Source organism: Cervus canadensis, chromosome 9 (genome assembly GCF_019320065.1).
Source record: "Cervus canadensis isolate Bull #8, Minnesota chromosome 9, ASM1932006v1, whole genome shotgun sequence".
NCBI classification, from domain to species: Eukaryota; Metazoa; Chordata; class Mammalia; order Artiodactyla; family Cervidae; genus Cervus; species Cervus canadensis.
Window position 1 is genome coordinate 64,039,625 of NC_057394.1, and position 23,136 is coordinate 64,062,760.

Sequence of the window (23,136 nt, forward strand, 5' to 3'; positions counted from 1 at the left end):
ATTAATTATAATAACTGTGTATATACCATGTTATTAAAATTATTAAAAGTAATCTTAATTATTAAAGTTCTTTGAGAGAGAAATAAAAATGGTAGCCAATTAACAATGGAATACATTGACAAACTATTTGTATATCAAGATTAGAAATAATTGATTTTACTTATATTTTATATATATTATATAGCTTTATATATTTTAATATATATTGTCTATTACATTAAACATTAAATATCATGTTTATATTATGTTAACCTGTGTTTATACTCATTATTACTTGTATATGTTTACTTAATATTTTATTTTTATAGTATGACTGCTAAACTTAATGTTTTAACTTTGAGAAAATCACCACTTTTTGAAATGTGAAAATTTATGTTTTAAAGTTTTTAAAGTACTAGAAAATGAAAAATCTAGGTTCTTGATGTATTATTTTAATGTAACTATACAATGGATAATGTTTGCTAATTCATGAAGAGCTCCATTAAAGCTCATTAGGAATAAACTGAATTCAATCCCTATAATTTTAATTTGTCCTCTATTGTATTGTAACACATGGGCTGCATTTGAGGCTATCTTTTGACTCTTAAAATGTAAAGCTTTTTTTTTTCCCTTAAAGAAATTGAATTCTCCCACGTTGTCTGTGAATAGTGAAGGATTTATACCTATGCTGGCCAAATTAGATGATTGTATAACATACATCTCATCTCATGTAAGTCATGGTATTTCTGTATGTTTTAAAAAAATCTTAACATCTCTGTTACATCACTTCTTATGCAATAATTATTTCTTCCTAAGGGAAAATACATATCTGTAACATACTTGAAGAAAAACTGAGGTAAATTCTTAGTCGCTTTCAGTAGTGATGTAAAAAAGTATTGTACTTTCAGCTGCTGTGGAAACCCCTGAAGTAGAAAAAGGGTCTGGCTGACACAACTTTATCCCATCTAAAAGGACTAGTGATTTGTTTAGAGTGTTGACTTCTGTTTTGCTAGCTACTTCCTTGGAAACAAAAATTATTACTTGGCAGGGGAAAGGAAGGGACAAGCCCTTTAGTGTAATCACCGTCTCCTTCTGTCCACTGAGGATTTATAGCTGTATTTATTTCACCCAGCTCCTATCCTTTTCCTAGCTGAGCCTCACATATTAGCCTTGAGGTCTGTGGGGTACTGAAAATATATTTTGCTAAAAATGGTGACTATTTACTGAGCCCCTGCTTTGTGTCAGGCACAGAGAATGTGGCTCTGACCGAAACAGTCATAGTACTTGTCTTCAAGGAGCGTGTGACCCACGTAAGACCTTTTGAACTTTCTGTGCAGCTTTACATAAAGGTTGGTTTTCATTAAAAGTTTGCTTTGTTAATGTCTGTTTCATATTTATAAATCTTTCCCTTTCCTTTACAGCCGAATTTTAAAGATTATCCTGTATATTTACTGAAGTTTAAGCAGTGTCTTTCTAAAGCTTTGCATCTCATGAAGACATACACTGTGAACACACTACAGAACCTCACAAATCAGTTATTAAAAAGGGTGAGTTAACTGGTGAGGTGGGGTTTTTTTTTTTGTTTGTTTGTTTATTTTCTATAACCTTAGTCTGACATAGAAAAACTATACAGAAAAGATCTTCATGATGCAGATAACCACAGTGGTGTGATCACTCACCTAGAGCCAGACGTCCTGGAATGCAAAGTCAAATGGGCCTTAGGAAGCATCACTGTGAACAAAACTAGTTGAGGTGATGGAATTTCAGTTGAGCTATTCCAAATCCTAAAAGATGGTGCTGTGAAAGTGCTGTACTCAATATGCCAGCAAATTTGGAAAACTCAGCAGTGGCCACAGGACTGGAAAAGGTCAGTTTTCATTCCAATCCCAAAGAAACGCAATGCCAAAGAATGTTCAAACTACCTCACGATTGCACTCATTGCACACACTAGCAAAGTAATGCTCAAAATTCTCCAAGCCAGACTTCAACAGTACATGAACCGTGAACTTCCACAAGTTCAAGCTGGTTTTAGAAAAGGGAGAGGAAAGAGAGATCAAATTGCCAACATCCACTGGATCATCAAGAAAGCAAGAGAGTTCCAGGAAAACATCTGCTTCTGCTTTATTGACTATGTCAAAGCCTTTGACTGTGGATCACAACAAACTGGGAAACTCTGAAAGGGATGGCAGTACCAGCACACCTGACCTGCCTCCTGAGCAGCCTGTGTGCAGGTCAGGGAGCAACAGAACTGGACACGGAACACCAGACTGGTTCCCAATAGGAAAACGAGTATGTCAAGGCTGCATATTGTCACCCTGCTTATTTAGCTTACAAGCAGAGTACATCATGAGAAACGCTGGGCTGGAAGAAGCACAAGTTGGAATCAAGACTGCCGGGAGAAATATCAATAACCTCAGATGTGCAGATGACACCACCCTTATGGCAGAAAGCGAAGAACTAAAGGACTTCTTAATGAAAGTGAAAGAGGAGAGTGAAAAAGTTGGCTTAAAGCTCAACATTCAGAAAACTAAGATCATGGCATCCGGTCCCATCACTTCATGGCAAATAGATGTGAAAACAATGGAAACAGTGACAGACTTTATTTTTTGGGGCTCCAAAATCACTGCAGATGGTGACTACAGCCATGAAATTAAAAGATGCTTGCTCCTTGGAAGAAAAGTTATGATCAACTTAGACAGCATATTAAAAAGCAGAGACGTTACTTTGCCAGCACAGGTCCGTCTAGTCAAGTTATGGTTTTTCCAGTAGTCATGTATGGATGTGAGAGTTGAGCTATAAAGAAAGCTGAGTGCTGAAGAATTGATGCTTTTGAACTGTGGTGTTGGAGAAGACTCTTGAGAGTCCCTTGGACTGCAAGGAGATCCAACCAGTCCATCCTAAAGGAGATCAGTCCTGGGTGTTCATTGGAAGGACTGATGCTGAAGCTGAAACTCCAGTAGTTTGGTCACCTGATGCGAAGAACCGACTCATTTGAAAAGCCCCTGATGCTGGGAAAGATTGAAGGCAGGAAGAGAAGGGGACAGCAGAGGATGAAATGGTTGGATGGCATCACTGACTCGATGAACATGAATTTGAACATACTTCGGGAGTTGGTGAAGGACAGGGAAGCCTGGCATGCTGTGGTCCATGGAGTCGCAAGAGTCGTACACAACTGAGCGACTGAGCTGAACTGAGCTCCAGTTTTTTAACCTTTTATTAAAAAAGAATATACATTGCAGTGTCATTTATAATAAGAAAAATGGCCATATGTATTTGTCTGTCACAGTTTTATTTTCAAAGAATACATAAGAATGTGAGAAATAATTCAGTACTATATGATAAAAAAAAGATTCAGACTATTTCTCACTGAAACATTTTCTGTCTTTTTAAAGAAAATATTAGGAAATACATCAAAATGATAAAAGTGGTTCTGAGTGGTGGAATTATATATGATGGATGATTTGAGTATTTTTCTTTATAAATGATGGATTATTTAATTTTCTCTATTTAGGAAATTTATTATTATTGAATGCCTCCTAAATGCTTGGCATTATACTGGGAACGGTACAGTAGTGAAAGGAGATAACAAGGTCCCTGCCTTCATGGAGCTTATATTCAGGAGAAATAATCAGTAAAGAAAGAAAGAAATTAGTCAATTAAAGATTGTGGTAGATGCTAGGTGGAAAATTAGCTGAGTGTTAGGTTAGAAAATAAGAGTGGAGCTAGATAGGATGGTCATTGAGCACATTTCTTTCCTAAAAAAAATAAAACCTTAAAGGTAATACATTTTGTTTTTTAAGCTTACTTTCTAAAAATACGGAATATTTTCTTGAGCTTTCCGTTCAGAGCTACTGATTTTTGTATTGCATTTTATCATTCACATTGCTCTTAGTTTACAGAACAGATTGTATAATTTTTCTATTTTGCAAAATTTTTAATTTTGAAACTAATACCTAATACGTACTGGTACTTACTATGTGTTAGTACTTTGTAACTGAGCTCTGTAGAACATTTGTGCACATGTTTTGTCACCATTTAATGGATGCCCTGTATCTCAGAGAGGTTAAATAATTTGACCAATGTTCTACAGTCAGCAAATGATTGTGAATCTGAATTCAGTCTTTTTTACCAGCAAAATTCTTGAAGCATAGGATAAATTTTAATTATAAAAAGGAGAGAGATGGCAGCTCCACACAATTATTTTATATGTAGCAATAACAGTATTTAGTCTTTTTCTCTGTAAGCTTTTGGTTGGTATATAGGCCAAGCAGGAGCCGTATGACATGGTTTGTGTTATATTTTCTGAATAATTTTTTGTTTGCTAATTATCTGCCTTCTCTGTCCTCCGCCTTGTGTTTTTAGGATCCTTCATCTGTACCTAATGCAGACAATGCCTTTACACTATTTTATGTGAAATTTCGAGCTGCTGCCCCCAAAGTCAGAGTAAGTCTACTGACATAAAAAAGATACTGCTATGAAATTTATTTGGCCAGCCCTTTGGAAATGCTAATATATGTTAGGTCCTTTGCTTATACCAGGAAAATGAGCATGAATGAATGTTAGGCTTTGTCCTTCCACATTACAGCAGTATATGTTGAGGGGCTTTAAGCCCACAGAGCAGGAAACACCTAGCTCTTCTGTGATGCTCAGGGAAGGTTTCCAGATGAAGCTGATATTTGAGCTTAAAAAGCTTGAATGTAGAGAGCACTTGGGGGGATTGAGAAGGATATTTTTTACAGAGAGAACAACATGTACAGGGAAGGTAATAGAACCATATAAGACATGTATTTGGGGAGAACCTCATGTAATTTGTTGATACTAGAACACAGACTTTAGTGGAGTGTGATGAGAAATAAGAATGATGGCAGAGACCATCTCACGAAGGATGTTTCATGTCATGCTAATTCAGGAAAAGCAGAGAACCAGTACAATATTTTAGACCAGTGTCATCCCAGATACAGCTGACTGGAGCTGGTATGTGTATCTTTTTTTATTGTTGCGAAGTTTCTAGAAAGAGTGATCTGCTTTTGCTGACTTTGACCCCACTCTCTTCCTTGTATCCATCTTGAAAGTAAGTGGAAAGGAGTTTTTGTTTTTCAAAGCAGGAACTTGGTCTTGTTTAGAGAAGATACAGCAGCTAGTTGATAGTTCGAGGTTTAGATTGTGCCAGGTTGGTTGCTTTCACTTGCTAGTCAATTAACAGTGATACAGTTTTGATTAGCAAAAATGGTGTAGGCAAGAGGGCTCAGTGGTGAGTGGTATTTTTTGGTCTGTTAGAAATTGACAAAGTAAGGTGTAGTAGTGTTTTTCAGGATTTGGTGAGACAGGTGATACTGCTAATGGACTGTATTAATAGTTAATTTCTTCCTCAAAAACATTTTAGCAGAATGGAACAAAAGTCTCTAAAAATATTTATCTTTTCTGACCCAGTGCTGGGAGCCCCCAACTGGGAGGTAGGTATTATCATTGTATCAGCTTGCCAAGGTCAGAATTGGAATCTCAGTGATGTGGGCTTGTTCTCCTGGACTCAGACAGCTACTGGGAGTCAGCACTTAAACCCTCTAGTTTCACTTCATGACCTGGAGCTCTTAACCACTGGGCTGATTTTAGAAAACAACCTTGATGACTAGCAATAGAAGAATGTCTGACTTAGAGTACATCCACTCAGTAGGATATCAGATAGCCATGTAAAGTGATGTTTTAAATAGTATTTATAATGATGATTCACTGACTGTTTACTAAGTGCCAGGCAGTAAGGCTAAGGCTTTTCAAACATTTTCATCTGATAATGGAAGTTATTTAATAAAAGGAAGTGTTTTAAAATATTATTTTTCAAAAGCAGATTGTAAAGCTGAATATATAGTATAATTCCAGTTTTGTTTAAAAAGGAAAGTAACTGTATACATACAAACACTGAAAGAAAATATTCTAAAATACTGTGGTTTTTTTTTTTTAATTTTTGCATTTTAGGTGATTTTTACGTTTCAGCTTTTTTGTATTCCCAGATTTTCTAACATGAGCTTCTGTTACTGTTACAGTCAGAAAGTAATTAAAAGTATAACTAAAACAGATGAAGTTAGTGAGCTTTTCTTTATTCCACAGACTCTCATTGAACAGATAGAACAACGATCTGAAAAAATACCTGAGTGAGTACCCACAGGTTCTTCAGTTTCCAAATTACCTTCCTTGAAGTGCTGCTTTCCTAAGTTTGCTGTGTCCCTGATGTTTTCTGAGCACTTACCTTGTGTGCTATACCAGCCTTTTCTTGTGGCACACAGCTCAATTTGGGGAACAAGGTTATAGACCTGACTTTGTGAGTTTGTGAGTTTACAAAGCATCTTTTTCCCATATAGCAGGATTTTCTTCTCATTGAGGTAGATATAGGACCACTACTCCTGGAACATGAATCTTTCTTTAAAAGATAAGGGTTTTGTTAGATCATTGTGATTTGTTTGCTTTTTCTTTATATACATAAATATTTCTAGTTTTTAATGTGGGCAAGTGAGCAGCAACCATGTATAGCCTTGGAGTCTTGGCACCCTATTTTGGATTAAGATCAGATTTAATTTACATACCTGGAATCCGAAGTTTATGCTGCTGTCTCATTTGCTTTTCATCAGATACCAGCAGCTGCTAACTGACATCCACCAGTGTTACCTTGATCAGCGGGAACTCCTTTTGGGCCCCAGTATTACTTGTACTGTAACAGAGTTGACCAGCCAGAATAACAGAGACCACTGTGCCTTGGTAAGTTTCTGCTTGTTGTGGTTTAATGTTAAACCTTCTCTTAAGCTGTTCTGACACCCCAGAAACTACACGTGGGTAAATAAGTTTTGGTCCCACCATCAACAAACTTACAGAATCTTCCACTTATGACAAATCTCATTTAGTAATTAGCATTCATTTGGGCAAAATATTCTAATTTTGATCTATTTTTAGCATGTGATGATTTACAAATAAGTATTGTTTTTTGAAAGATGAAGTTTCAGAGTTGGTGGAGTTATGTAGACAGTTTAATCTTAGCTTTTGCTGCAGGAGTGCTTTTTTATTTAGTGTGATTTTAATTCAGACTGTAGGAAAGTACATAAAGATTCTTTTTCTAAATACCTTCCTTTGGACTGGAAGAGTACTTTTCATTGTCACAAGTTTAGAAAACTTAAGAAAATAAAAGTCATCCATGTCCCCATTATGCTGAAAACTGTTTTCTGTTATTTAGGAAGTGGTTTTATGAATATATACGCATAGTCTCTTTGTAAATAAAACGTTTGCTTTATTTCATCAGTGCTGGCTGGAGTCGTTGTGTGCCTTTGATCACAGGTGCTGTGTGTTTGTTCCCCACAGATTCGCAGTGGCTGTGCCTTTATGGTTCACGTGTGCCAGGATGAACACCAGCTTTACAATGAATTTTTCACAAAACCAACATCAAAATTAGAGTATGTGGTACATGGACTCTGATTCTTGTTTTTAAGATTTAATTTGCTAATGGCTTATTATATTATAGTAGTACTCTAAAATTAACTAAGGCATGTTTTAATTTTTGTGGGTATATGAACAGAGTATTGTTGGATGAGACAGTGGCTATTTACTTTGAAATAATTATGCAGCTTAAAGGCCAATATGCTTTCATATTTTTATAATTATGGAAACGGTAAGTTACAAGAGTAAGATGCCTGTATAGGGAGCTATTTTGGTATATGGAGCCGTTTGTCTCCACTAAGTGTAATAATTCTTTTCAGTTAAAAAAAATTCTATGATTCTGACTCATGAGAGATACTTAAAAATGTAGATACTATTTAAAATACTTTTTATTATTTTTCTCAAAGTGTCTTTCAAACCCACTGTTAGTCACTTCTGGGTTCTTCATATTGGTGATTTTGACTCATAAGAATCCCAAGCTTATGACTCTCATAATGGGGAAGAAACAAACACATCTTATGGTTTTGGTGAAAGTCTATATATAGAAGAGTATGGTTGACAGTGTAAAGAGTATTAACAGCCTCACTTTTTTCTTTTCAAATGTTTAAAATTGTTAAAATACTTGGTGCATGTCCAGAATACTTTTGAGTTTTGTTTATCTAAATCTGTATGTATTCAAGAGTTTTGAACCAGTCTTTCCTGGGAAAAATGTCACCATTTGATTCATAGTGGTGTAGGTTATTTTATAGTATAGGAAAATTAAAAATAATTAAATTATTTTATAGTGTAGGTTATTTATGGTGTAGGAAAATTAAGTCTACTGAAATATTTTATTGTTTTTGAAAGGATAGACACAAGATTATTGCTAATGTAAGTAAAAATTATAATAAATTGACTTTCAGCTGGGGCCAGCTAGTTTGTTAACTGTGAGGATTGCTTATTCTGAGCTTTTTTATTGATTCTAGCAAAAACAGTCCAGAGAATTACTTTCAGCCTTTCAGTTCTCATTATTTAATGTTCCCGAATATTATAGTCCAGTAGGTTTTCATTATTTTTATTGACTGGAAGTAATTAAGGGTGACTTTTAAACTATTAGAAAATACTAAAAGGATTACTATTGGTAACCATGTTTCATTCTTTCATTTTAGCGAACTTTTGGAGAAACTGTGTGTGTCGTTGTATGATGTCTTCAGGCCATTGATCATTCATGTTATTCACTTAGAAACTCTATCGGAACTTTGTGGGATACTTAAAAATGAGGTGCTTGAAGATCATGTACAGAATAATGGTAAATGAAAGTAGAAATGATCATTTCAAAGATTATTTTAAAAAAATATTTATTTGGCTGCACTGGGTCTTCATTGTGGCGTGTGGGATCTAGTTCCCTGACCAGGGATCAAGCTCAGGCCGCCTGCATTGGGAGCACAGAGTCTTAGCCACTGGACCACCAGGGAAGTGTCCCAAAAGGTGTTTTTAAATTATATCTGTGACTCAATGAATTTGAAAAAGATCAGCCACTCCTCCCTATATAAATTTAATATATTTAAAACTTGGGTTGATGCCTTGTCTCTTTTTGAACCAAGATGCACTTTATCCTGTGACTAATAATGGGGAAAGAATTTTAAAGTCTTTGTAAAATTAGTAATAAAATAATTGCAGTTACTGTTCTTTCTGGCATCTGAAATCCAGAGAGAAGCAATGATTAGTTTTGTTTGGGCATTTCTAGTACACTGTTGGGGCTTGCCAGGTGGCTTAGTGGTAAAGGATCCTCCTGCAATGCAGCAGACCCTGGATGGGGAAGATCCCCTGGAGAAGGAAATGGCAACCCACTCCAGTATTCCTGCCTGGAAACTTGCATGGACAGAGGAGCCTGGCAGGCTATAGTCCACTCTGGGCTCACAAAAATTCGGACACGACTGAGCACACACGCCTGACTAGGGATTGAACCTGGACCCTTGGTAGTTGAGAGTGCGGAGTCCTAACCACTGAGCCTCTGAGGAATTCCCTCATTTTATTTTTTTACTCATTTTTCCTTGTAAGAATGTTAACAAGTCATTTAGTATCTGTGGAACTCAATTTATATGTAAAATGGGGATTAACTTAGTTAACAAGTTGCTTTAGTCATCTCTCAGGCTTGGTATGAAGCTATATGAGGTACCTTTTAAAAATCGCAGAGCACTTTAAAACCAAGATTTTATTATTCATATTAATAATAGAAGTTATTTCAGAGAGTCTCAGGAAGAAGATATAAGGGCAAATTTATTTCCCAACTTTAAATCTGAGGAAATTGGAAGACAGTTATTTCAAAATAGAATATAACCAGTCCCTGAAGCAAGACTGGTTTATCTATTGTAGACAATTTTGTAATGTTTTTGCTTGTTTAAAGAAAGTATTTTCTAAATCTAAAGGAATGGGTGATTGCACTTTTGTTTTTAAATCAGCTGAACAGCTGGGGGCATTTGCAGCTGGCGTAAAGCAGATGCTAGAAGATGTACAGGAGCGGCTTGTCTACCGGACCCACATCTACATTCAGACGGACATCACGGGCTACAAACCAGCTCCTGGAGATCTAGCGTATCCTGATAAGTTAGTCATGATGGAGGTGGGTCTTCTTGTTGAATCTTTCACTCACCCCCACATGTTTGTATATTTTATACTGGTGAAGATAGGATATTTCTTTTTAATTCTCATTCAGGATGCAAAATCAAGGGAAACTTGCCATGAAATCTTAGGAAATAACATTTTTTAAAAAATGAACAGAAATGATTTGTTAGAGTGTTCTTTTTTTTGTCCTTCCTTTAAGTTGTATTTTACAAACATTCTGTTCAGTTATCTCTTCTTTTTCATTATGCATTCTGTTTTTAAGTTGAATTTGTGCTTTCTTTTTTTCTTGTAAGTGGCATCAGATCCATTGCTCAGTCATGTCCGACTCTTTGCGAACTGCAGCACACCAGGCTTCACTGTCTGTCACCAACTCCCGGAGCTTGCCCAAACCCATGTCCATTGAGTCGGTGATGCCATCCATCTCATCCTCTGTTGTCCCTTTCTCCTCCTGCCTTCAATCTTTCCCAGCATCAGGGCCTTTTCCAGTGAGTCGGTCCTTCCCATCAGGTGGCTAAAGCTTCAGCTTTAGCATCAGTCCTGCCAGTGAATATTCAGAACTAATTTCCTTTAGGTTGGACTGGTTGGATCTCCTTGCAGTTCAAGGGCCTCAAAAGTCTTCTCCAATACCATAGTTCAAAAACATCTTCTTTGGTGCTCAGCTTTCTTTGTAGTCCAGCTCTCACATCCATACATGACTACTGGAAAATCCATAACTTTGACTAGACAGACCTTTGTTGGTAAAGTAATGTCTCTGCTTTTTAATATGCTGTCTAGGTTTGTCATAGCTTTTCTTTTTTTTTTTTTTTAAATATGGAACGCTTCTCGAATTTGCGTGTCATCCTTGCGCAGGGGCCATGCTAATCTTCTCTGTATCGTTCCAGTTTTAGTATATGTGCTGCCGAAGCGAGCACCATAGCTTTTCTTTTAATTTCGTGGCTGTAGTCATCTCTGCAGTGATTTTGGAGCCCCACAAAATAGTCTGTCACTGTTTCCATTGTTTCCCCATCTATTTGCCGTGAAGTGATGGGACTGGATGCTGTGAACTTAGTTTTCTGAATGTTGAGTTTTAAGCCAACTTTTTACTGCCTCTTTGACTTTCATCAAGAGGCTCTTTAGTTCTTCTTTGCTTTCTGCCATAAGGGTGGTATCATCTGCATATCTGAGGTTATTGATATTTCTCCCGGCAATGTTGATTCCAGCTTGTGCTTCATCCAGGCCAGTATTTCACATGATGTATACTGCATATAAGTTAAATAAGCAGGGTGACAATATACAGCTTTGATGTACTCCTTTCCCTATTTGGAACCAGCCTGTTGTTCCATGTCCAGTTCTAACTGTTGCTTCTCGGCCTGCATACGGATCTCTCAGGAGGCAGGTCAGGTGTTCTGGTATTCCCTTCTCTTTAAGAAGTGTCCACATTTGGCTCCTAGGCCCAGCCCGGCTGGTCAGGTCCCTGAATTCTCCCCCAGTTTCGGGCAGCTTCTGCTCCACAGGGTCTGCGCACCACTCCCAGGTGTCCTGCAGCAGTTTTGTTCCGAACTTCCTGGCTTCTCAGCCTGGCCCTCCTGTGACAGTGAGACTCTCTGCGGCTGCCAGCCAGGCCTGTTTCCAGACCCTCCTCGGGTCAGACCTCTGTGTTGACTGTGGCCTTGAAGGTGATTCCAGGTTAGCTACCCCGCTGGATGCAGCGATGGGAGCTTCTGACCCTCCTAGAGGAGGATGCGCCCATGTTCAGAGTAACGCACAATCAAGCAAAGTAGGTAAAAGAAGGAAGGCAAGGAAGCAAGCTTGGTGGCCGAGACTCCCTCAGCCTGACCGTGCTTCTCACCTTGTGCCTTTAGGTCTGGCCGTTGTTTGTAAGTGACATAGAAGAGGATTAGTAACATATGATCCACCAGAGTGGATGGTCACATAACCATGTGTGATGGTCTCTTATTACAAACCCTGGAGGTTGTTTCCTCAGAACTACACAGTACTGGTCTCCAGTTTATGGTCTGAAGACTTAGGTACATCTCACTAATCTTTCAGTTACAAATGTATTTGCATTTCCTTTGAGTGCTGGACAGAGTTTAAATAATGCCTAGGGTATTAGTGCTAAAACAGAATTAGAACCTGGAGCTTCTTATTTTTATTGATTTATTTTTTTGAATGACAAAGTCAAGTATACTGCAGCAGCTTACAGCCGTGGAGACAGGACATGGGAAGGGGCGGGCTGGGGGAGTTGTTGGTGTCACCCACTGTCCGAGGAAGTTAGTGACGGCAGCCCCTGGGCCTTGGCCTGTGCTGAGCTCTCGGCACCCTGGGAAGTCATCCAGTCAGCGCACCTTGGACCTGCCGGTCACCCCCTCATGGGCCAGGCCCACAGTAAAGCTGGAGGCACAAGCCAGAGCTCTAGGCAGCATGTCCCTCCTGCCCATGGGGTCACCTGCGTGGGTCAGAGCACTGAGGAGGGGACTGCGGAGATGACCTCTGCTGGGGCGCGTATCCTCAGGACGGCGTCTATCTGGTGAAGGAGGAGCCTGTGCCTTCTTGGTGGGGAGCTTTAGCAGTGCCAGATTCTTGGGCAGACTGGTGTTAATGGATCTGCTTCTAAGCCTGATGCAGGGACTTGTGCTCGCTTTCTCCTTCCTCCTTTCTTTCCTTGTCTCCTTGTGAATATCAGTTTTTGTTTTCTAGATAGAGTACCTGTTTTAATAATTCTGTCTAATAGGATGTCAGGTGATTAAGTTTACTGTATACTCCCCCGACCCCGACCCTGGACTTCCCAGGTAGTGCTAGTAGTTAAGAACCCTCCTGCCAATGCAGGAGATGTAAGCGATTTACGTTCAATCCCTGGGTCGGGAAGACCCTCTGGAGGAGGGCATAGCAGTCTACTCCAGTATTCTTGCATGGAGAATCCCATGGACAGAGGAGCCTGGCGGGCTACAGTCCATAGGGTCACAAAGAACTTGACATGACTGAAGCGGCTTAGCACACACACATACCCCCTCCCAGTTTAATTTAGTAGTACGTTTGGTATGTTTATTCAGTCATCACATGGCCAGTGTCTTGAGTGTTTTCTTGTATAGACCTCTTGGTTTAAGGATACTGCTTCCAGTGAATCTACTTGCTTGTTTTCTTTTGGTGAAGGTCAGGGTCTCACCAATGGCTACATCTCTGTGCCATTTGGGGATTAGCTATACTTTCTGATTTATGCATGCAGAAGGAAAGGACAGGCCTGATTGATTTGGAGCCTGTCTCCTAAATAGTTATCTGGCCATCTCTTTTTTTTGGCAGTAGCTGAATGTCTTTTAGGCCTTCATTTCTGTGTATCTCCGCCTGTATAACCAATGTAAATTGGTAGGATTTTCACTGCCCCCTTAGTAGTTAGTGATGTGTATATTTGATGATATTTTTTTAAGCAGTGAAGAAGAAGAGCCAGACAGTTTCCAGTCCATAAGATAATTTTTAACAATCTGTTTAAAAAAAGACCAACCTGTAGCTGTTCTCACATAAAGAGAAAACCATGGTGTGAGTTAGCTGACTACTTGATACAAGCACTTCTGACATCCACAATGTATCCAGTCTTAAATCTGAGTATTTTGTTTCTAAATATAAAGTTGAAAATTAAGCTTCTAATCTGAGGCTTGTATATTTGACTTTTTAGCACATACCTTGTAATGGTTCTGAAATTAGTGGTTCAGGAAAGTCTGTCTTTGCCTTTATGAAAATAGAGATACTACCAGTTTAACTTTTCATTTCTATGTGCTGTTTTGGCATGGTTCTCTTAAGTAGTCCATTTATTCGTTAATTAGGATATATATCTTTTACTTTATAGAAACACTGTGTTCGTGTTGCTAGACACAGCTAAAAACTACACTTTAATGTTCTGTCTGATTTCTTTATACAGCAAATTGCTCGGAGTTTAAAAGATGAACAGAAGAAGTTACCACCTTCAGAAGCTTCGTTTTCAGATGTTCGGTTAGAAGAAGCAGAGCCTCCTAATAGTCTAACAAAATCTGGTATGTTATGCTGTCTTAACTTCCATTATTTAATTCATTCATTTAATAAACTTATATTGAGGACTTGCCATGTCTCAGGCATGAAAAACTGTTTATGCCTTTGAGGACCCCACACTTTAGTGGGGGGAGATTGGCGCGCCACAGGCATTAAGCAAGAAGTTCAAGGGTGACAGGATAGAGATATCCACAGGACTCTCTGGGACCATGGAAGGACCGTGGAAGAATTGTGAAGGGGGATGAGCTTTGTGTGCAGAAAGGCAGGTTCAGTGAGAGCTGTGGAATCTGAATGCTGTTGTGTGGATGAGTATGAGAGAGCCAGGTGGAAATAGGTTGTTTAAGACAGAGTAGCATGGAGGCCTGCAGACAGGAGTGGAGCACCGTAGGTGCTTGGGGAGGTCACGTGGTGTGGTGTGTTCGGGCACCAGTTGTTTGTAGGGAAGGAGCAGCTGAAGCAGGCCAGAGTGTGATAGGTGTCAGGGGGTAATCTCATGGACTTGGAAATTCTAGCTACTTGTACCATCAGTTTTGCATTTTTTAAATGTGCCTGGACTGGGGTGAAAAATTGACAGAAATATATGGGATAGTTTGAACTAGGGTGTATGTTATGCAAGGAGCAAAATTGTCTAAGAGTCACCCTGGATAACTCGTGAGTTATCTCGCGCCCCCTGTGTTGGCAGGTGGATTCTTTAATACTGGACCACCAAGGAAGTCCAGGGTGGCGTTTTAATGTGTCACATTTATGATTCACATAATAGTCCTCTTGGACTGCACTGCTCTAGAGCTATAAAGAGGAAGACTGGTTTAGAGATAAACTGAGGAGTCATTGATACTTTTTTTTTTCTTCTTTTTTTTTCACTGATATTTTGGAATTGTATAAGATCACCCAGGACAGAGAGTAGCAGAATAGCCATGGAAGTCTGGGTAGAGAATTGTAATAGGGGCTGACATTAGGAACAGATGGAGGGAGTGGACTGGTACCAGGTTGGCAGGGAAAGAACAGCCAGAGAGGTGGGAAGCAAGAAGAGAGGGTGTGATAAGTCAGAGGAGGAGGGCTTGGCAGAGTGATTTGAGTAAAGAGTTGAGAAATAAGAAATCTGAGGACATTGTGGCCAGAGAGTGGGATACCGAGTTTTAATAATTAAGAGGTAGAATAGTTCAGAGTAGTAAAATCTGTAGCAATTAATAAGAAAGTAATTCTGAAAGTTAAACTGTTTGGACTAGGGGTGCAGGAATGGAAGCGAAGGTCTTTGGAGTTGAGAAGGTCAGGGACAACCACGTGAGTCATCCATATGGTTCCTAATGTTATTTAGAATGGAGATGGAATTGGGGTTGGAAAACAAGACTCTGAGTCTTGGCAAGGGAAGCAAAAAAAAAAGAGTAATCACTTTTCCTGGTCTTCTGGTATGTCAGAAGTACATAGGAGATGCCTCTAAAGTGAGGCCTTTAAGTGATGTGATGTTCATGTAGTAGGAATGGTGAAAAAGTGAGTGTTAGTCACTCAGTTGTGTCCAACTCTGTGACCCCACAGGCTGTAGCCCACCAGGCTCCTCTGTCCATGGGATTCTCCAGGCAAGAACACTGGAGTGGCCTGCCTTTCCCTTCTCCAGGGGATCTTCCCAACCCAGGGATCGAACCCAGGTCTCCTGCATTGTGGACAGATTCTTTACCATCTGAGCTACCAGGGAAGCCCAGTAGGAGTAGATGTCAGGGCAAATTGGCAGATTGGTGAAGGGTCTATCCTGTGAAGAGGCTGATTATCAGTATCTTCAAAAAGCATAGCTCTTAATCTCCATGAGATTGCCTCACATGCAAGTGAGGGCAGTGTGAGGCTCATGGAGGAGGAGACAGCAGGCGCGGGGGACACCCTGCAGCCGGTTTGCGCTGCTACTCAGAAGAGGCAGCCAGTAGTCCCTGGACTTGCAGTGTAAGGAACTTTTCCCCATCCACTGCTTCAAGTATTAACTGTTCTCAGGAAAATGCAAAAAGTAACGAATAAATTGACTTCCGGCTTTAAGCTACTTAAATACATTTATTTCACTAAACTTTAACTTGGGAGTACTTTTTGGGCTCTTTCATTTTGAAGGAGGAATCCTGCAGATAGCCTGATTCTCAGCAAAACTATGGATACTTAATCTCCTAAATATTCCATGATATACTTTATCTAGTTCATTCTTTCTCCTTAAGAAATTTTATATAAAGTAGATATCCTAGTTTAAAGTAAGGCAGAGCTTTTTAAAATTTTACAAGTATCACATGCTTTTGAAAAAAAATTAAGCTTACAGAATGATAAAGAGAAAGCACCAACTCTTAACATTGCCCTCAACCCTTTCCTGCATAAAGGCCTCCAGGTCTCCTTTTGAGCATATGAAGATATGGCTGTTTTTAAATGTTTTTTATTTTTTTGGCTGCACCGCATGGCTTGCAGGATCCTTAGTTCCCCAACCAGGGTTCAAACCCAGGCTCCCTGCAGTGGAAGTACAGAGTCCTAAGCCCTGGACCGCCAGGGAATTCCCTATAGCTCTTCTTTTAAAAAATGAATTCTGTTTTGTTTGGCTATACTTTTACTTTTTTATTATTAAAAAAAAGCTCAAATACACAGAAACATGGAATGATACAATGAACACCTATGCCCACCACCTGGATTTAAGACTTAACATGTTATCATATTGTATCTAATAGTTTTGCTAATTGTTTTAAAGTGAGTTATTGACATCATTGCAACTTTACCTTTGAGTATTTCAGCATCTCTCCCCCCACCCCCCAAAATGGGACATCTTTCATGTAACCATAAACCATTATTGCACTGAAAAATTTGGTAACGTTTCCTGGTGTGTTCTAATACCCAGTCTGCATTTCAGTCTGCCTTTCTTGTCTCAGAGTGTGGTCTCGGCTCCACTTTGATGGCTCATCCGAATTCTGGTCCCTCCACCCGGGTGATCGTGCTTCTCTTACAGAAGTGTTTCTGTGCAGCTGTGCAGCCACATTCCTCTCATTCTCCTCTTCACACGTGCTGGCAGCTGCCTTTCCTGGCCTGGGGAGGGTGCGGTGGGGGGCTGGACACACAGCTCTGGTCACTTGGGCACTGGATATTCTGAGTGGGCCTGGAAATGATACAGTTCTGCACGTGGAAGGCTGTAAGGCAAACGAGCTTTGATTAATCTTCCGATTTAAAGTGCTTTGTTTTCTTGTTACTCCCTTCCCACCCCCACTTGTGTCTACGTGACTACATTTTGATCTGTCTCTTTTTTATTGGGTGCATGGTATTCTGTAATGTGTGTATACTGCTCATGTAGTTCATAAAGATAATTGATTCCAGTGTGGAGAAGGCAACTTGGGCTGAGTGTGGGAGGCCGGAATGTACAGATGTGGGTATTCATGTGTGTTCTTACTCAGTGTGTTAAATCTCACCTGGCACTGATTTAGATTTCCTTTGGCATTCTCAGTTAGAGACGAGTCTAGAGAAAATGTATGCTTCCAGCCTTTGATAGGTAACAGAAACTAACAGTTTATAGTTGCTGTGCATGTAAGACAGACCTGTGAAATGTCTTCTTTTCCATTTGGGGTTTTAGGTTCATCTGAATCTCTCAGTCCTAGACCGCAGACCACGATTTCTCCAGCAGATCTTCATGGAATGTGGTATCCTACAGTTCGACGAACTCTTGTCTGTCTCTCCAAATTGTACAGATGTATAGATGTATGTGTGTCAGTCAATCCTTGTATCTTACTGTAAACTGTTTGCTCTGTGGCTTAAAATATTTTTTAATTTGAATTTTATTTTATTTTAAGATCCTGATGCAATATATTTTGCTTGGTAGTAGATTCAAATAATAAGATTTTTAGATACAGAGATAACTTTAAGATCAATCTCACTGAGTGTTTGGTAGGCCCTCAGAATCCTCTCATGGGCTTTGGGTGGTCTGTGAACACCTTGAAGTTGTGGGTAAAATTTTGTCTATATGTTTGTTTTGAGAAAAAGACCTGTAACTTTTATTGTTTCTCATGGCTGCAGATACATTTAAAACTCTTGATTAGTTCATCTGTCTTTAGTTTCATCTGTCTTTAGTCTATAGATGAAGAAAAAGATGCAGGAAGGTTAATATGTCCAATGTCACATATGTATATTTTGTATAATATACATTTAGTACTGAATGCAATTAGTTTTGTACTCAGTTTAAATCAACCTCTTTAACAGGTGTTTCTTGTTACACAGATTATATGTGTTTCTAACCATGGACTAATTATTTGCTGAAATTAGCAGTACCCTTTTAGTTTTTCAGCCCCAGCTTATACTGCACATTTATTTTAGGTGGCATTTATTTTAAGCATTTCAGTTTAGTGATATATCAGTCACTGAATGATCAGTTGTCTACATTTATTTACTGTTAGTGGTAAAACCCAAAAAAATAGTTTGTAAAATCGGTGACTTTAATTCACTTTTCAAAAATTAATTTGATCATTACAATTTAAATAGCATATGAAGAGAGAAGTGATTAAATACAGATAGAAAAGAAAGTGAAGTCACTCAGTTGTGTCCAACTCTTTGCGACCCCATGGACTGTAACCTACCAGGTTCCTCTGTCCATGGGATTTTTCAGGCAAGAGTACTGGAGTGGGTTGCCGTTCCCTTCTCCAGGGGATCTTCCCAATCCGGGGATTGAACCCGGGTCTCCCGTATTGCAGGCAGATCCTTTACTGTCTGAGCCACCAGGGAAGACTAGGACGATCATGTAATTAATTGTCCAGAAGCCACTGTCTGTCAAGAGTGTGGTTCAGAAGGGAACGTGTGTGTCCCCTCCCGCTCTGGAGACCGTCTGTGCTCACCGCCCTCAGGCCTGAGCAGCGTTGCACAGCTGACTCATGGGTTCTCTGGAGAGCGCACTACTTGGTGTCTGTGTTAAACTGCATCACTCCTGGAGTTTGTGCTTGGAGATGCTGGGATTGAACCAGAAAGCGCCTTTTACTCGATTCTGGGATATTTAGGGGTGAGGCCAGGTCGCCTGTGCAGAGTTGGATATCTCAGCTGTTTTGCCCAGCTTCTGAGATCTCCCCCAGAGGGAGACTTGGGTGTTGGCAGCCCTTCTTCCCCAGGTCCTCCCAATAGGTGTATTGAATGATAGTGTTAGGTTGGGATTCAGAAACTTCCTACAGTGGATCCAGGATCCCAAGGGAAGTACGCGGGGCCACATTCCACATAGAACCCATTGTCATCACAGACCCTGGTGAAGTCTCTTAGGTGTTTAGCGGGTATTTTAGGCAAACAGTAGGTAGGCCCACTAATGACACTGTGCCTGTTTTTATTTTATGCCCTAGGCCTACCCATTATATTTTCACCTAGCTTAAATTCAAATCTTATCCCTCTCCATCTGACCAGTCAAAGGTAAAGAAAGACAAATGAGCAGGAGGAAGAGAGGGTCTTAGTCGAAGCTGTCTTCCTAAGGCAGGCAGGGTGAGTGACCTAGCAAGTTCAGTTCAGTCGCTCAGTTGTGTCCGACTGTTTGTGACCCCATGGACTGCAGCAAGCCAGGCCTCCCTGTCCATCACCAACTCCCAGAGTTTACTCAGATTCATGTCTATTGAGTCAGTGATGCCATCCAGCCATCTCATCCTCTGTCGTCCCCTTCTCTTCCCACCTTCAATCTTTCCCAGCATCAGGGTCTTTTCAATGAGTCAGTTCTTCACATCAGATGGCCAAAGCATTGGAGTTTCAGTTTCATCATCAATTCTTCCAATGAATATTCAGGACTAATTTCCTTTAGGATGGACTGGTTGGATCTCTTTGCAGTCCAAGGGACTCTCAAAAGTCTTCTCCAACACCATAGTTCAAAAACATCTTCTTTGGTGCTCAGCTTTCTTTATAGTCCAACTCTCACATTCATATGTGACTACGGGAAAAACCATAGCTTTGATTTAACAACAAAGACGGAACTTTGTTGGCAAAGTAATGTCTCTGCTTTTCAATATGCTGTCTAGGTTTATCATAACTTTTCTTCCAAGGAGCAAGTGTCTTTTAATTTCACGGCTGAAGTCACCATCTGCAGTGATTTTGGAGCCCAGAAAAATAAAGTCTGTCACCTTTTCCATTGTTTCCCGATCTATTTGCCATGAAGTGATGGGACCAGATGCCATGATCTTAGTTTTTTGAATGTTGAGTTTTAAGCCAACTTCTTCACTCTCCTCTTTCACTTTCATCAAGAGGCTGTTTAGTTCTTCACTCTCTGCCATAAGGTGGTGTCATCTGCATATCTGAGGTTATTGATATTTCTCCCAGCAATCTTGATTCCAGCTTGTGCTTCATCCAGCCCAGCATTTCTCATGATGTACTCTGCATATAAGTTAAATAAACACGGTAACAGTATACAGCCTTGACGTACTCCTTTTCCTATTTGGAACCAGTCTGTTGTTCCATGTCTGATGCTAACTGTTGCTTCTTGACCTGCATACAGATTTCTCAAGAGGCAGGTCAGGTGGTCTGGTATTCCCATCTCTTTCAGAATTTTCCACAGTTTGTTGTGGTCCACACAGTCAAAGTCTTTGGCATAGTCAATAAAGCAGAAGTAGATGTTTTCCTGGAGCTCTCTTGCTTTTTCGATGATCCCAACGGTTGTTGGCAATTTGATCTCTGGTTCCTCTACCTTTTCTAAAACCAGCTTGAACATCTGGAAGTTCACGGTTCATGTACTGTTGAAGCCTGGCTTGGAGAATTTGGAGCATTACTTTACTAACATGTGAGATGAGTGCAATTGTGCAGTAGTTTGAACATTCTTTGGCATTGCGTTTCTTTGGGATTGGAATGAAAACAGACCTTTTTCAGTCTTGTGGCCACTGCTGAGATTTCCAAATTTGCTGGCGTATTGAGTATAGCACTTTCATAGCATCATCTTTTAAGATTTGAAATAGCTCAACTGGAATTCCATCACCTCAACTAGGTTTGTTCGTAGTGATGCTTCCTGAGGCCCACTTGACTTTGCATTCCAGGATGTCTGGCACTAGGTGAGTGATCACACCATCGTGATTATCTGGGTCGTGAAGATTTTTTTGGTATAGTTCTTCTGTGTATTGCCACCTCTTCTTAATATCTTCTGCTTCTGTTAGGTCCATACCATTTCTGTCCTTTATTGAGCCCATCTTTGTGTGAAATGTTCCCTTGGTATCTCTAATTTTCTTGAAGAGATCTCTAGTCTTTCCCGTTCTGTTGTTTTCCTCTATTTCTTTGCGCTGATCGCTGAGGAAGGCTTTCTTATCTCTCCTGGCTATTCTTTGAAACTCTGCTTTCAAATGGGTATATCTTGACCTAGCAAGAGACAGCTTTAATCTCGTCTCACTGTGCAGTAGCCTCATGAGAAACAGAGGAGAGGATAGCAGTGCAGAAAGAGAATAAATCATCACGCCCGACACCAGCGCCCAGGATGGTGGCCTAGTAATAAATGTTTGCTCATACACATCCTGATCAGTTCCGCTTCAGGTGGAGCAGAGGCAGAGAGGAAGCAGGGGAGCTGATAGGAGTCTGTGCACATACCACACCTCTGGGAAGATACAGCCATGGCAGAATTAAATTAATCATACGTCACCTTTTGTTTTGTAACCTGATTTTGTTTTTATGAATTATATTCTTGTACAAGAATTTTATCACTTCCTGTTTAGCATTCTTTGATTTCATGTACAGTGTTCCATAATTTAGATTTACTAGTATTTTGTCAGCCGCCTATCACTGAACATTTAAGTTATTTCCAGATTTTTTTTTTTTTTGCTGCTTTAAATAATATTATGAAAAGAGCCATGCATATGAATCTTAGAATACAGTACTGATATTACTTGAGATAAATTTTTAGAAGTGGATTTACTGAGGCTTTGTTTTAAAGTTGGTTTTGTATGTTTAAAAAATAGCCTATATCATGAGATCGTACTGGAGTGAGAGCTCCACAAGGTCAGATCACATCTGCTTTGTGCACCTACCACTGTGCTTCCAGGACCAGCACAGAGCCTGGCATGAAATAGGTGCTCAGGAAATACTGTTGAAAGGTCACATGAGAGTTTCAAGAGGTGCAAATTAGGAGATTGTGCTGGTCTAGAAAGCTTATGTGGGAATAGGAAAGTCTGGGAGGAGTATTAGTTCAGTTCAGTTGCTCAGTCGTGTCTGACTATTTGCGATTGGTAGTAATAAATTAATTCATCAGATAAGGGCAAGCAAACTGTACTCACAGCCTACAGATTTCCTTTTTGCTATGTTTGAAGTGCTACAGGGGATGTTTCTCTTTTGTTTCACCAGAGGGCAGTGTTCCAAGGACTATCACAGGAAGCCTTGTCGGCCTGCATTCAGTCCCTGCTTGGAGCATCAGAGTCCATCAGCAAAAACAAGGTTTGATGAAGTGTTAGATGAAATCTGATCATCTATAATACTATTGTGGAATGCAGCGTTTATTTACAGGCACAGAAATTTAAAGCCATTTTGACAGTAGCATTTATTTTTTTAATGTGATTTAATTTTGAGGCCCTTTGAGAAAAGCTAGTACTTCATTTTAGTGCGACTATGCTATGTAAGAGAGTGCCAGCTTTGCTGAAGTACCAAAGGTGGTACTTAGGCTATAAATTCTGTGGGATAAAGGTTTCTTGTTCTAGTGTTAGTAGCAGGAAGGTACTAGACTGCTTTTTCCCTGGAATACCGAAACTGTTTTCAAGGAAACATAGCAATCTGTCATCATCCCTACAATGACATTCCAAATAGTTGAATGGCCTCACTTGGAGGAATCAGTCAGTCAGTTTGGAAGATAAGAGTTGTGGCCCATAGATTATGTGACTGGAAGGAGTTGACGTGATTTTGTAACTTACAGTTTTTATTCAAGAAGAAGGGATCTGGGGATGATGGCTGTTGGCATGTGCTGCTCCCACAGCCCCTGAGAGTTTTTTTCTTGCCAGAAAGTATGGTTCGGGATGCTGCTCTAACTGTCCACCTAAAATACCTGTTGTTCCCCAACAGGGGGGAAGTTTTGGGACTGTTTCCAGCCAAAATTTCATAGCTCGTGGGAGTTTTCAGACCTTGTGAATCTTTCTAGACTTCCAGATTTATAAACTTGGTTTCTAACTTCAAGGTTTTAGATAAACTAAAATCAGAATCCTCCTCGTGGGAGAATGTGGGATC

The 23,136-nt window shown here is 39.8% G+C and overlaps 1 protein-coding gene and 1 non-coding gene across 3 annotated transcripts in view; one reads left to right on the plus strand and one right to left on the minus strand.

Annotated features, from left to right (window-relative positions):
• COG3 (component of oligomeric golgi complex 3) overlaps nt 1–23,136 on the plus strand; it is a 60,114-nt gene that overhangs the window by 14,324 nt on the left and 22,654 nt on the right. For both annotated transcript variants that reach the window (XM_043477676.1, XM_043477677.1), the window contains 11 exons: nt 617–709; nt 1,401–1,526; nt 4,342–4,422; nt 6,082–6,125; nt 6,600–6,726; nt 7,321–7,412; nt 8,544–8,683; nt 9,837–9,997; nt 13,889–14,000; nt 17,570–17,694; nt 22,267–22,356. In XM_043477676.1, the coding sequence (XP_043333611.1) occupies nt 617–709; nt 1,401–1,526; nt 4,342–4,422; nt 6,082–6,125; nt 6,600–6,726; nt 7,321–7,412; nt 8,544–8,683; nt 9,837–9,997; nt 13,889–14,000; nt 17,570–17,694; nt 22,267–22,356 (1,191 nt within the window). The remainder of the gene's footprint in view (nt 1–616; nt 710–1,400; nt 1,527–4,341; nt 4,423–6,081; nt 6,126–6,599; nt 6,727–7,320; nt 7,413–8,543; nt 8,684–9,836; nt 9,998–13,888; nt 14,001–17,569; nt 17,695–22,266; nt 22,357–23,136) is intronic.
• LOC122447729 lies at nt 10,804–10,910 on the minus strand. Its single transcript, XR_006271378.1, has one exon. It is a non-coding gene; the product is annotated as a U6 spliceosomal RNA (small nuclear RNA).